This window comes from Leptinotarsa decemlineata, unplaced genomic scaffold (genome assembly GCF_025532065.1).
Source record: "Leptinotarsa decemlineata unplaced genomic scaffold, Ldec_3_MD MMD2_tig00026328_RagTag_RagTag, whole genome shotgun sequence".
Lineage (NCBI taxonomy): Eukaryota > Metazoa > Arthropoda > Insecta > Coleoptera > Chrysomelidae > Leptinotarsa > Leptinotarsa decemlineata.
Window position 1 is genome coordinate 34065765 of NW_027412688.1, and position 16205 is coordinate 34081969.

At 36.1% G+C, this 16205-nt stretch overlaps 1 protein-coding gene across 1 annotated transcript in view; it reads left to right on the forward strand.

Annotated features, from left to right (window-relative positions):
• Positions 1-16205, forward strand: part of Gycalpha99B (guanylate cyclase 1 soluble subunit alpha 2) — a 174572-nt gene that overhangs the window by 100720 nt on the left and 57647 nt on the right. Inside the window, 2 exon segments of the mRNA XM_023161878.2 lie at positions 12873-13012; positions 13983-14194. Coding sequence (XP_023017646.2) covers positions 12873-13012; positions 13983-14194 — 352 coding nt within the window.

Below are 16205 nucleotides of genomic sequence, written 5' to 3' on the forward strand. Positions count from 1 at the left end.
GATATATTGTAACGAATACAAAATTATTCACTGCATGTAAAAGTATTCAGGAAGATTGAATAAAATTAAAATGAATAGCTGGAAACAACAATTTTATTAGGAAAAAATAACCTGAAATGAACTTACAATAACATAAAATACAAACAACAATTGAACAATCAAAAAGAAACAAAAATTAAAAGATTTCAAGCCATGTTACTTCACGACGTTTCGGTTGTTAGTATCCACAATCATCTTCGGGTGATGACTCGACTTATTTCTCCAAGAGGTGACTATTTATACGTCATTCGAGTTCTTTCACCAATTCCCTCTCTCCGCTTCATCGGTTTATCGGAAGATAACCGTTTAGCGGGAGTTGGCCTTTTTTCGCATAATTTTGGGTTTCCATATGTTGCGTATCTCTACGCTAGCTTGGCTAATTGCCTTGTTGGACAACATATATGCGGCTTCTTTGAATTTCCTCCTGAACCAGTATTACTTCCTGCGGATGAACCACTTGATATTATGTTGATAAGTCCAAGCATGCTCTGCTATTCCCGATTTGCTGGTTCCTAATCATTGTGTATGTTTCTTGTGCTCAGCAATGCAGAGTTTCAATGGCCTCTCAGTTTCACCGATGCAGGATTTGCAGCATCCCCAGGGTATCCGATAAATGCAATTCTTGGAATCGCAGTCCGCGTTTGGTGGCCTGGATTTCGTTAGGCTGCTACGGATAGTGTCTCCGGATCTGAAGCAGGTTCTGATGTTGCACTTGGAACCAATTCTTTTTATCCTCTCCGATAATCCTCTGATGTAGGGGAGTGCAAGCACTGTTTGTGACGGCTTCTCTTCCTTGCGAGGTTCCTGTCGTCTTCAAGCCAAAATCTTTTCTACCATCGCTTTGGAGTAGCCATTTCGTTGAAGATAATTTTTCATGATGTCTAGTTCCTTTTTAAGACCTTCCTTCATGTTACAGAGCCCGAAAGCACGGTCTAATGGAGTCTTGATGATTCCTCTTTTAGTCGATTGATGGTGGTTGGATTCGTTGTTCAGATACTGTCCCGTGTGAGTGGATTTTCGGTATACAGATCTGAAGCAGGTTTAGATGTTGTACTTGAAACCAATTCTTCTTATCCTTTCCGACAATCCTCGGATGTAGGGAAGTACAAGAACTGGTTCTGACGGCTCCTCTTTCTTGCAAGGCTCTTGCTGTCTTCCAGCAAAGGCCTGTTCCACTATCGCTTTGGAGTAACTATTCCGTCGAAGATAATTTTTGACGATGCCTAGTTCCTTCTTCAAACCTCACTTCGTATTACAGAGCCCGAAAGTACATTCTACTAGAGTCTTGATGGTGGTTGGATTCGTGGTTCTGATACTGTCCCGTGTGAATCGGTATCTGATATACAGGTGTTTCCCATTAATTATCGGTCCTCTCCACCAATACATCTAAAAATGACAATTCTATAGTTCTATATTATGAAGGTGTCGTCAACGTATCTCAACCAGACTCGCGGCTTCTTCGTTGTCCAGAGTTTCAAACCACTTCATATATATGTTGGCTATAACTGGTGAAAGTGGCGATCCTATTGGCAGTCCCTCATCTTGGGTAAATAATTCGTTTCAGTTTGAAATAGCAGCTTCGTGCACAGCATCCTAGTAATTCCGTGAAATAAGTAACTAGGCTTGAACTCTTCCAATTTTCATTTTTATTCAATTGTTCAATTATCAATTGTTGCGTGTATTTTATTTTATTGTTATTTCCTTTTAGTTTTTTTTTGCTCAATATAATTGTGTTTTTTTTTATTATTTCTGGGATTTCAAATCATTTTATATCATATTAGATAATAGAAGTCCGAACCAATGAAATTCAACATACAAACTAGTACAACCTAGATGGTTGCAGCAGAAAGTCCATAAGGCTACATGTTTTGTATGGAATTTGATGACAATGACGACTGTCTGGACAAAAGTACGTAACCTTAAGGTTGTTTGGGTGAACGTTTTAAGTTTCAGTGAAGTTTTGACGAAGTAAAAGCATAGGTACATACAAACCTACTGAATGTCCCGAAATAATTATATGGAAAACGGTTGACCGTATTTCTGTCTTAAGATATAATATGTCTATATGAATCAAGTTTTTGAACTGAAATGAATCGGAACTTTGTGAGCCATTTGAAACTGTAATAAGTTATTCCATTTAGTGACTAATTCAGATGCCCAGATAATTGAAACGAATAGAAATCATCAGATTTATTCAAAATACGGATTCCAAACATTCCAAAGGAAGATGAAAGATTACTTTATGAATTGAGAAATTTCAGCACTGGTTATGACCAAAGAGGGACAAAGCGATAAAAATTATGAAAATTCCTTCTAGATACCTTTATAAGAAGAAAATTAAGAATGAACGAAAGAGAATTAATTGGAAATTGAAAGAAAATCTGAGATATTATTACAAGAAAAGAGACTATGATTCAAGAAATTGTAGCTGTCCACTTTCTTCATGATTCTAGTACTATACAATCAATTCAACTCAATTAAAAAATGTAAACCGAATAATCTGCATCCAAATCCCCATTCGGATATATACGGCTCGAAAAATCCCGTAATCCAAATAGTGAAATATATGTACACAAATCGAGGCCATCGCATTTTGATAATGTCGATATTTTCGCTCACCGAAATCGTCTTCAATCCACCAGGAGAGCTTTTGTGAAAGTGTTACCTTCGCTTCATCGGAATACAATATGCCTGGAGCCTTCAGGCCGTTCAGTAGTGAGATACGGACAGCTGGCCGTCAATTGGATAATGGAAAACCCGTTTTCCACGTTCATCACTTATAGCCCAGTCACGAAAATAAATCATTCCTCAACATCGTATATTCAATACAGGATTGAAAGGTTTTTTTGAAGAGTATCATTCTGAGCAATCTGATATTCCGGAGAGTGAAGTTTACCCTCGATAGGAGACTGAAATGGCTGGTGTGAAATGTGTCTGCTTGAAAATAAGTTGATTTATGTTCACTTCTTTCATTTCAAGTGAACTTTTTCGGGGTGATATGAAAAACTTCAAACATTGCATTCATTACGGAGATCATTCCACAACTACAACAATTCGAGACAAAAAGTGAGTGACGATAAAGTTTATATTCAGTTGTTTGATAGTTGTGAACATCAAAAGCATGACTCACCCTCAATTAGTATCGGATAAAATCATATATTTCTCTTTTTTTATTTGTTTTCTTCAGCCTGTGTTTGAAAAGTATTCATTTCTCCTCATCTTCAATATTACTCTTTTCTATTTTTGTTATTCGATGAATATTCGATTGACCCAACATATGCCAGGAACTGAGTGATATCGGTTTATGTTTTAGGATTGGTTGAGTTAGTTTTTCAAGTTATTTTAAAATATTCAAAATAGCAAGGGTTGAATGGTAGAGCACCCTCGGGTGAATCCCTCTTGGGATTCCTGAATAGCATAAGAAGAATACCATGTATCTTTTCATTTTTCATTGGAAATGAACCCATTATCATTATTATTATAAAGTAAATTGCCCAGGAGTATCACCAGTGGAAGAATCCATGAAAAAGATGATGATGTCTGATGGCAGAATTACTGCCATCAAGAAAAGTATTACTGGGAAAAAATATATCCAAAACAATAACTTTTTCCACTAACTGAATCTTTTGAATCACGTTTGGCTGAAGAAGATATCATCACTTCAAAGATAAAACTCACTAAGTGACATTTTGGGGCAAATTGACTTTTCTCAACAAGTGTACTTTTTATTGCATGCTCTACCAGAAGACAAAATAATCAAGTGTTAATTCCACTTAGTTTCATAGAACTGTATTAGTAAAATTAATCAAGTGCAAACATGTGAACAATCAGCTAAGAAGCAAAACTGAAAATGCACTTGATTAGATTTATCTATACCAGCTACCTTGAACCGGGCAACATAGTACACACAACAAAGGCGTTAAGTAAGTACTTATTCAGTTTCGACTGTTGAAACACGTGTTACGATATTTTACTTGAGTGGGTTATTTCACATGGTGATCTGTTTTTCATTAAAACATTGTATTCACAGTACGGTGTAAAATGAGTGAAAGAGCTAAATTAATAATTTTTTCCTGAAAACTCTTTGTATTTCAAATGGCCCTATTGAAACTGCTATCAAGGGGAAAGACTCCGCTGGGACATTTCAAGGAGTGGATAGAAGAGGCAAAAAAACACCCGGCAATAAGACATCGGCAGCACAAATATCTTTGATCAAGACACATATCGAGAGCTTTCCTGCTATGGAGTCGCACTACATTCGAATGAATTAAAAAAAAAGTATCTTGATAGTAAATTATCCATTCTCAAAATGCACGAACTGGATAACGAGATGTGTAAAAAGAGAAAAGAGGGGTAAGTGTAAGTGAATTCATATACCGGAATATTTTTTGTACAAATTACAATCTATCTTTTTTCAAACCCAAGAAGGACCAGTGTGCGACATGCAGTAGATATAAACTAGCTGACAATAAAGGAAAACATAATTTGGAAGCTGAATATTCTATACATATCACTAGGAAAAATGAGTGTAACGAAGCTGAATCAAACGATAAAATTAGATCTCAGGATGATTTATCTTTCGTAACAGCAACTTTTGACCTGCAAAGCACGTTGCACCTTCCCCATTCAGAAGTATCGGAGTTCTACTATCCACAAAAAATTTGCGTATACAACCTAACAATTTATGGAGGTCTTGGAAAGAATGCCTATTGCTTTTACTGGAATAAGCTCAATGGAAAAAGAAGTAGTAATGAAATAGGATCTATTTTACTGATGTATATACAGAAGTTGCTGTTCACTGTGACAGATATATCGTTATTTTCTGACACTTGTGGAGGACAAAAGCGTAACCAGCAGGTAGCTGTCACTCTTCTGTATGCAGTATCCCGTAGTCACATCAACAGAATCGAACAGTCCGGCCACTCACACATGGAGTGCGAATTCATGCACTCGGCCATAGAGAATGCTGAAAAAATGAATCGGCGTGAATTAACATTTTTAAGCGAAGTCGTTCAAGCAGAAATACCTACAGACAAAAAAAATTAACAAATGATGAACCAAATGTGCCGTACCAGATACATGAATTGAAATATGAGGATTTTAAGGATCTGCAAGCCTTCGCTAAGCAACTAATGAAAAATCGAAATCTCGATGAAAATGGTGACATTGTATCGTTGCTGAAAATAAAATTCACACGACATCTTATATATACTACCGGTATGACCACTCCTCAGAATATCGAAAAATTGATATCTGCGATAAAACCCGACTACGAAAAGATATCTCTGCTATCTTCGAAATCAAACCAGCTCATAGTCAACTACTTCCAATAAGCAAGCAGAAGAAAGAGGACATTTTAAAGCTGTGCCCCAAAGATTTAATACCGGAAGAGGTGCACCACTGGTATGAATATCTACCGGCAACTGTAAGGGTAAACCGTTTGCCGGAACCTGATGTAGAAGAAGATGAAAATAACGAATAATGAATAGTTACAATTGCAGTTTCGAATTTTATCCCAAAAAAAGCAATAGAAGTTTTTTTAATGATATTTTATTCACTAACTACTATTGTTTTAGTAGTCATCTTAGGAGTAAAAATGAATAAGTACATTTTTTCCAAATTTCTGCTCAAAAGAAAATAACACTTAGTGGGTGGTTTAACTAGTTAGAAAGGGTAGCACAATGAAGTATTACCAAAAAAACATCAGGAATATTAGACGCACGTTAAAATAGATAAGTGAAATTTATTGTTCGTATTTTATTAATTGTCGATTATTTCAAAATTCAGTTATTGTACTTAGTGAGTTTTACTTTCAAAGTGACGATATATAATCGCTCATAACCGGCATAAAGCTCTACAGCAAATGGTTCAGACGAAGTCCTCTGGTGTACGGAGACAAATTCGCCTGGCCATTTGCCAGTGACTAGGAAATTCTTCTTCAATATCCTCCATATATTATACATATTTTTTGAAAGAGAGGCTAGATTACAACCTACAGAATAAACCTTCACACTTTCCGAAAAAAAATTATAAAATCAAAATCATTCGTTAGTTCTAAGAAAGGTTCATTCATCAGGAAGTTACACATAAGTTTTTTCATTTTGAAGGAAAATCGAAACCTTACTTTTTTCCAAAACATAGAAACGTACATGGATGAAAATACGACATAACTATTCCATCAGTTCCACTCAATCAAATATATCTTCAACAAAATTCCAAATATGAAGTTTTACGTTGTTGCCAAATCATTATCTAATTTTGGATATGTCACTACCATTGTTTTCACTCGATTTTTCAATAACCACTAACAGAAAAAATGGGAAAAATATGAAACCAGGTGATTCCATTTTACATGAAATTTTCATCTATCCATTATCCCAATATCCGTGTGAAGGTCAATTGTACACTTCGCCAATTGTAAACAGCGTGCATATGTGGAGGACTACTGGTAGGAACTGAAAGTCATCATTCTGTTCATACAGTACTGATCCCAAGTAGAGAGAATTGGATCCTCGTAAGAAAAAAATACTAACAGATGATATATGATGGTTCAGTGATGAAATGAAACACCCTACAGGTTATGATACAAATGTAAACAGTCGCATACCAAAAAAGATTGTATTCTTCCTCAGATTGTAACGTTCAAAAACTGATAAAAATGGTTGAGTACGTTGAACAGAATCAATTGAATTTGAATTATCATTCGAAATATTCTAACGATATTTCGAAAATATACAGAACTATTTATAATATTACTAAAAAATAAAGTCAAATTACCCTGAAGATGTGTTAGTCATTTAGAAAATCAATTATTTTTTATTTGATTTCATTCGACTATCAAAAGTCTAGGTGCCATTGAACACTGAAAATAATACGAACAAGATATTTAGTGTAAACAATTAACTGTGTCAGAATAATATTTAACACACACTGGAACAGAGAAGGAACGGAACTGGTACATTTTTCTTCATCCAGGCATTACCAGGAAGTACTTTTGAACAGATAAATAAATAGATACTGACTTTTAAGCTGATGATAAGTACGTCAAAATTTTGGAATGAAAAGTTCCAGACGTTCTGTAATACAGCCCCCGTTTTATCATGTATTGTACCCACGTGGGATATTATATTTAAGAATGAAATGGAGGCATATTTGTCATATTCTGAAATCGAAATTGAACTCTTACAACATTATAATTCCAATATTTCGACAATGGTTACTGTCATCATCAAGATGAGTTTGTTAATACTTACAACGTCAATGAGATGGGTCGCTGGTTATTGAAAATGTCAAAGATAAAATGGCGAATAACAATGTTAGGTCCTCATAAAATGGGTGATCATTTCACCCATTTTATGAATTGAATATTGGGAGAGTGACTCAACAGCATTTATTCAATTTTGTTGGTAAAACAGCTTCCATTTTTTTTGAAAGTGAACTTTTGTTGAAATAAACAACAATATTTCTCAGCACAATCATGTCGCTGGAATTGCAAGGGATGCTTCTCAAAAGCTTGGAACACTATTCCGAACCAGAAAACTGTACACCTCAACAACTTTTGATGCTTTATAAAGCTCAGATCTGACCCCCAAACATACCCTGAAGCTGCTGGATTTCATCCAGAAAAGAGCCATCCGCCTGATTGAAGACGCGAACATCACGTGCAACCGTGATAGCCTGGAACATCGAAAAAAGGTTGAAGATTTTTGTCTCTTCTATTTATACATTCACGCATTCACGCCACAAACTGTGGCTGCTCATCATTTTGAGGTTCAACTCAGTAGACCTAGAACTTCACTGTTTAAGAACTACGTTTACATGGAATCAACTTCCTAAGAACGAGAACAGGACAACTATAATGCCACCAACGTCATCAACATAAGTTCCTGCCCTCTCACGGACATAGATCTTTGTTGAGAAAAGATCTGAACTTTGCCATTGCACCAACATCTGTGCCCACTTTGGAAATAATAACTGCAGTAGAATCCACCAGTTCCCTTATGGATCAGATGGAGGCAGAAGAATTCAGATGGAAAATCAGAGAACAGCTAGATCGAGAACCAGTTCCAACTTCTAACGTTAACAATGAAGAACGAAGAGCCCTGAACGAGCTACGTAGAGACAACACCATCAAGATTTTACCTGCAGATAAGGGAAACGCTACTGTGATGGATAGTGATCTCTATGAACAGAAGATCGAAGAGGTGCTTCAGAAAGGAAAATACTCGTGAGAGACCAAGTCTATTTTTCAGAAAAAGAGAGATAATCGCTAACACCGCACCACAGTAAGCCCCCTCTCTTGTATGGACTACCCAAAATCCACAAAAAGGATGTTCCGCTCAAACCGATCATTAGCTCCAGAGATTCAGCCATCCAGAACTTGTCCAGATTTTTACTACCAATAATTAAACCACTGCAAGGTAAAACATCATCTTTTGTGAAAAATTCAAGGCATTTCGTTGAACTACTAGGGGAAATCGAAGTCAAAGAGCAGGATCAACTGATCAGTTTCGACGTGGAAAGCCTCTACACCAATGTTCCTGTCGTAGAAGCACTCCAAATCATACAGAAGAAGCTATCCGAAGATGGGGACCTGAAAGATAGAACAAACTTTCCGATACAAGTAATCATGGAATTACTAGGATGCTGTGTACGAAACTGCTACTTCCAACTGGAGGACGAATTCTTTACGCAAGATGAGGGACTACCAATGTGATCGCCACTTTCACTGGTTATAGCCAATATATATATATATATATATATATATATATATATATATATATATATATATATATATATATATATATATATATATATATATATATGGAGTGGTTTGGAACTCTGGCCATTGAATACGCCCACAAGAAGCCCCGAGTCTGGTTAAGATACGTAGACGACACCTTCATAATATGGAACCATGGGAATGCAGAACCAGACACTTTTCTGAAGCACATCAAAAACGTGAGTCCTTCCATCACTTCCACAATGGAGAAGGAAGTCCACAACGAATTGCCATTCTTAGACGTATTGGTGAAGAGGACCGACACTAAATGGAAAACATCTGTATATCGAAAACCCACTCACACAGGACAGTATCTGAACCAGAAATCCAACCACCATTAATCGACTAAGAGAGGAATCATCAAGACTCTACTAGACCGAGCTTTCGAGCTCTGTAATACAAAGGAAGGTCTTGAAGAGGAACTAGGCATCATCAAAAATAACCTTCAATGGAATGGTAAAACAGGCTTCAGCTAGAAGACAGCAAGAGCTCCACAAGGAAGGGAAGCCGCCACAACCAGTACTTGTACTTCCCTACATCAGAGGATTATCGGAAAGGATAATAAGGATTGGGTCCGAGTATAACATCGGGACCTGCATCAGATCTGAGAACACTATCCGTAGCAGCCTCACGAAAACCAGGGCCACCAAACGCGGACTGCGATTCCGAGAATTGCATTTACCGGGAAAGTTCGCTCAGCACAAGAAACACACACAGCGAGAAGAAATCAGCAATTCCGGAATAGCAAAGTATGTTTGGACTCATCAACACAACATCAAGTGGGCTCAAGCTAAAATCATCCACAAATAGGAACACTGGTTTGAGAGAAAATTCGAAGAAGTCGCGTATATGTTAGTCAAGCTAGCGTGGAGATACGTAAGATATGGAATCCTCTATTCAAGAGAAAAATGACCAACTCCCGCCAAACAGTCATCTCCCTCTAAAATCAATTGAGCGGAGAGAGGGGAGAGGGGATAGGTGAAAGCACTCGAATGACCTATAGTCAGATCTCGGAGGAATAAGTCTAGTTATCACTCGAAGACGATTGTGGATACTAACAATCGAAATGTCGTGACATAACCTGGTTTGGAATTTTTTAATTTTTATTTTTCATTTTTGTTAATAATATTTTTTTAATTTTCAGCCTTTATTAATATTTAAATTTGTTATTTTTTTGGTTGTTGCTTGTATGTCATTTCTTTGTAATTACAGTTTTTTGTGAAGTACACCACGAAACATTGTCAACCACCTCCAAACAAACCTTCCTGAGAACGTTTTTCCAAACGGATATAATCTCCAGCGATTCAAATCCAATGGGAATTGCTACTTTCACACAGTGCTTGTGTTTTTTCCTTGAAAAAAAAATAACAAGTGAAGAAAAGATAATTGAAACTCTCTATGTTTTTGTCTCTTTCATTTGTAACTAACGTTACTGCAGTTTCTTCCTATAAGGACATTTTCAAACGTATACATTAAAAATGTCCTTATAGGACGAAAATACAGTAACGTTAGTTACATAGAAAGTCCTAATATTCTTTTCTTCATTATGCTCTCCTACCACGTAGTAACGGCTACATCCATCAATTTATGAGCATAACAAGTAGTTTTCCTGTACGTGAACATATCATTCATATTTCTTTATGATATAAGATTAGCTAATAGTTTCTCTACCATGGCGATTGTGCCAATGGCAAAACCAATTAGCGAACAATCGCTTTTATGACAAGTTTAAATCAAACAGTGTTCATTTCGTTTTGATATTCGTGAATTCTATTGACATAGCGCTAATTGATAGTCCAATTTACTCCAATTATGTTCGTTTCGATTGAAAATTTCAATCAATTGCCTTTCACAAAAGACTAGAGCGATAAATGGTAACTTTTTTCTTGAATACTATAATTGAGATCGGTATGTTCAATTGGAATATTTTTTGTTTGTGACTTCTTGAAAAATGAATTTGAATATTTTTGCAAATCACTCGCTTTCTATTTTCGAATTATTGAAAGCATTTTGGAACTCTATCAGCAAATTAATAGATGGCGATTCGCTCAGCATATGACTGACTCTATTCAACTCAAAAACGAAAAGTTCTCTAAATGGTACCAACCTAGTTTTTCATTCAAAACTTCTGAAACTCAAAATCAACCATTTTCACCATGTTCATTAATTAATGTGGCAGTAGCGTTACATCGATGATAACTTCTCTATAGATTGAAGAAAGGAGAATTGAAACTTTCTATGTTTTCTACCATTTTTATAGAGTATAAAAGTTGTGAAAAACATAGAAAGTTCCAATTCTCTTTTCTTCATCATAATTTCCTACCCCGTAGTAACAACGGCTACATCCATCAATTTATTTATGAGCTTCTTGGGCCAAGCTGATCAATCTTATTTCACCAAATGTGCTTTTCAATATCTATAATCATTGGAAGTATGATTGATATGCTTCGAACCGCCATTATTTCCTATCCAAGTGTTATATTTCATTCGGTATAATTATCAGCTACAGAATGGGCTTTTCAAAAAGTAGCGGAAATGTCAGAGAAAGGATTTTTCTACAGGGTAGTGTCGTAGGCCCGCTGTTGTATACTATTCACACAACCAATTTAGATTTTCAGTTATTGCAGTGTAAATAGCACCTAAATGCTGTTGGTGCACATAATGCGAACATGATGATCAATTTTGACTCAATTACCCTTGTGTTATTATCCCAGTAACATCCAACAGAAGTCCCACGCTATCATGTGCTATCATTTTTCGAAATGAAAGCCAACAATCTGTAGCTTGGAACAAATTGGAAATCACCATGAGTCACTGAAAATGAGCGATCCGGTTGGAAATCTATCATAGATTATAATTTGCGTATTGATAATAATGTCATTTAAAAACTGACACCAGCATATCAGGTGCATATCGAATGCAAAACTCCTGTCTTCGACTGATCCATGAATTGAGTAGAAAACATAGAATATCGCTGGTTGAGTATCTAGATTTCATTTCCACGGCCTCTACTATGAATTATTGCCTAAGTATCTAGCTAAAAAGGTAACATTACATTCAACTAATTCAATTAATGTTACAACACCAATTTGGAAGAATACGAGTGTATTTGATATTCCACATTATAAAATTCAATTTGTTCTAAATCAACTCCACATATCAAATGGCGACGTATCTAATTTCTCCGTAAACTACCATATCCTTGAATACTGGCAGGCTTCAACATCTTGAGCGATCATCAATATGGTTTTCGGAAACAAAGATCAACAGGCAACCTTCTATTGTATATCACTCGTATTTGGAGTCAATAACTATTGTGCTTGATATATCTAAGGCCTTTTACCGTGTGTGGCTTGAGGGTTTGCTGGCCAAATTTCGATTCTATGGCTTGTCGAATCATTTTCATGTATAGCTTCCAAGCTTCCTGAAAAAACGTTTCCTGCAATTTAATCCCCAGCGCTACTTTCGCTCAGGCACCGCTCTCAGAGCGCCTTGAAGATTTTCCTGTAGTGCTTGTGTTCTGTTTTCAAAAAAATCATTGAATTAATATTATTATTCTTTCGGGTAACAAAATATATCATATTTTCTGTCATAATAACTGAATGAATTTCTCTTCAATGTAATTTTACTGGTTGGAAATGAAATTATTATCATTACGTTTCCATATAACACGACAGGACAAACCGTTAACATATTTTATGGCAAATGCGGTGTCACATAAACTTACATTGATGAATCGTTACATGTCTTCAAAATAAGTCAGATGGATTGCGATACACAATACATTTTTGTCTCCATCATGAAACAGCCAAAGTTTGGCCGAGGTCTCAGTTTACTATGGACTCCTTGGTGAAGGTTCCGGTTTCTCAAAAACCACGACCAGAAAAGTAAACATCAGCCTGTTTCGAAATACAATCAGGGCCGTACTTACCCTTTCAGTGACACTAGTAAAACTTCTCAGTTCCTGAAAATTACAATTTCCAGAACATTGTAATGTTATACAGTGATTGAACAATGCATTGGTCATTGTTGAAAATAATTTTTGTTGCAGATTCACAATCCGGTCAGTCTCACCATCAACGAAACAGAAGCTGTTCAGCAGAAATGCCTTAGAGTCGACATTCATGAGCAGTAAACTTCAAATGGGCGTCGTCACTTTCTGCAAAGCTTTTCCCTGGCATTTTGTATTAGGTCAGTAGTTACTTCTTTTATCACTCTTTGATTTTTTTCATCATATGTATATGACCGAAATGTTCATTTTCCTTGTGAATCTCCATAAAGAGTTCTGAAGTCCAACATGCTAATGTTGTCACTAGATTTTCCAAAAAGTCACAAAATTTGTCCAGAAAATTCTAAATTTGTCTGAAAAGTGCAAAATTTTCGTGAAAAGTAATCAGATTTCTTCAGAGAAATCCTAGATTCATTCAAAAAGTCACTAGATTTTTCTCTCCAAATTCATGTATGAGAGTACGGGTAATAAATCCAACTTGTTGATGTTATCACTAGATTTATTGAAAATTCTGTTAGAATTTAACAAAAATTCATTATATTTACTGAAATTTCTTTGAATTGCTAACGATTTTATCACTGGAATTATAGGAAAAAACACTAGTTTCCGTTCATTGAAATTTTATTGAATACAATGAATTTATCGTAACGATATTAACAGGATTTAAATTAATTCAGAACAGACATTTTGTGAAAATTCAGTAAATATAATGAATTTTCGGTAAATTCAGTAGAAAAATCAACAAAAACTAGTGAACTTTCATTGAATCTAGAAAAACAATCGATAGAAATTCAATGGAATTTCAGTGAATATAATGAAGTTGTGCTAAATTTAGTAACAAAATCAACAGTACTTCGACAGATCGAGTGTCTTTTTAATGAATCTAGTAACAAATTTCACGAGTTGGATTCTCATTATATAAATTTAGAATAAACATATCGTGACTTTTTGGGGGAATCTAGTTTTTGGTGAAATCTTACGACAATTCACAAAAATATACTGACTTTTCAGGCAATGAATCAAGTGACTTTTTTGGAAATCTAGTAGCAAAATTAACATGTAGGTCCTTAAATTTCTTTTTGGAGACTCAAATGAGACAATGGGCATTTCGGTCCTCGTATCTACTCTAACTGTTTTAAAATTGGATTCCAGATCGTCGTCTAGAACTCGTGCAGCTAGGCAGTGGTTTCATGCGCCTTTTTGGACAATTCCTGTCTACCCACGGAACCTCCGTTGCCACGTACTTCGAATTCCACCGACCACGCAGCATCACGCTAGCTTTCAACGAGATCATCAAAAGAGCTAATACTCCTTTCGTTCTAGCTATCCGGGAACTTCCTGGAGCCACCTTGTTTCCTGCTGAGGTATGTGAGTCATCTTTGTAATTTTCTTTCCTATTGAAAATCTAACAGCAAAATGACATTCATGAATAAATATGAATATGGAAAAATATGTTTTTGTTTGATGAGAAATACCTGGTAACTGAATGCATGAAATACCTTATCGTATGTGAAAAGTGAAACGGACCCAGTTCATGGCCCAGTAATTATGATCTATTTTCCTTGCTCACAGATACTTTTCTCAGTATCTGTGAATGTCGTAGACATATACTTCGATTCTGGTTCCTTATAACTGAGTTTGGTACTCTCATAGCTGGCCTGGGAATCATATATTGTGCACACACTTTCTTGTGTGTGCACATACGTTCTTGGTATACCCAATATGGAATCAATCTGTTCTTTTCCTGCATTTTCTTTTATTCTTCCCAGCATTCCAGATCAGTACGTTTTCAAATTCTTTTTATTTGACGACTCTCATTAAAAATCTTCTTCTCAATTCCAAAAATCGTTTTGTCAAAATGATTTTTTCTTTCGATTCCACCTTGGTTCTCATTGAAAGATAGTTATCAGAAGCAGAAGTGTTACTATGTACTTTCACCTTCGAACTACGATGTTTTCTCCAAATCTTGAGTAACTCATTTGGAAGTTCCAATTCTACCAATGGAAAAGCATTGTGGCATTGTGGTCAGTCGGTAGCCAAGCGGTTTGGCGTAGGTGCTTTGTTCACTCACTCGAATTGACTGCCGTGTTGGTCGGTTAGGAATCACACGTTAAAAGGTAAGACCTCGTTAATCCTTAGCTCGCACAAGTTTCGACTTCTGAGGGTTGTCGTTCGTAAGGGTGCGACAGCTGGTTAACGGAAAAACAGATCAGTTGTCACACCTAATGACTGTAACGCTCGTAATTGAGTCTCCAAACTGCCCCAAACATAATGAGTTTGGACTGTAAGCCCCATTTTTCGTTCAACCCAGCGCCACTGATGAGACCTATTGCGGGTTAAAACAGCGCTGTCTGGTATCGGATCATGACCTTGTATGTTAACAGATTTCTTCGGCGGTCTATGTCGACGCTTGGATTTGTATTTGACTGCCTTAGGGAGCCTCGTTCTTTTTTATATTCGAGGATTGAGTACTCTATCGATCCCATAACTAACGTCTCCGTAAGGAGATATATCGTCGCCCTTCTTTTCTTATGCTTGTTCATGAAACTAGCAACACTGATGAGACCAATGGCGGGTCTAAACAGCGCTGTCTGGTAATGAATGAATTATAAATGCGTTTTGTTTGGGCTCTGGATTAATCAACATTGATGGATCTTCGATTCGAAAAGTTTCGCTAGGTTCTTGTTGTTATTCAATCAACTTCATTTTTTGTTCCTTCATCAGAATCAGCTCTATTACAGGTTATACTTGTACGAGTATGTGTGTGAATAATTGAAGTTGTTATGATCAATTTATAGTTTTGGTAAAACGATATAAATGATAAGCAATTCACAACCACATTATTTATATTCATGAACGAAGGGAAGAGTACATGGTGTCGGAAGGGCCCTTAATTAATTTCAACTCAATTTCACGCCATCCTCGAAGAAGAATTTGGCAAATAAATATCACACTGTCCGGTTCAAGGTGCTTTCAGTCTACTAAAATTTTTATTATATTTCAGAGCTCTCTCCAGAATTATTCTCAAATTTCCACATCCAACTCTAAAACTCCACTCATCGCCCCCTTTTTCAATATATCACTTCCCAGAACAAACTTCTATAAAATCATAAACTTTTTCGTGTTGGCATATTCGAGTTCATAATGAATAATTTCAACCAGTTGGATCAACTTCAATCCCTTCAACGTCAATCTCGAAAACGTTATGACAGACTCTGATACAGCTTATTTTGTGCTGTGATGGAGAAAATATTGAACATACTGGTCCGACATTAAATTTGAAATGAATGAATCGTCGAATGGACCTGTATTCAGTCGTGGAATGAAAAAAATCAGTAGGGTGAAAATATTGATCGTAATACGTGAGTTATTCTT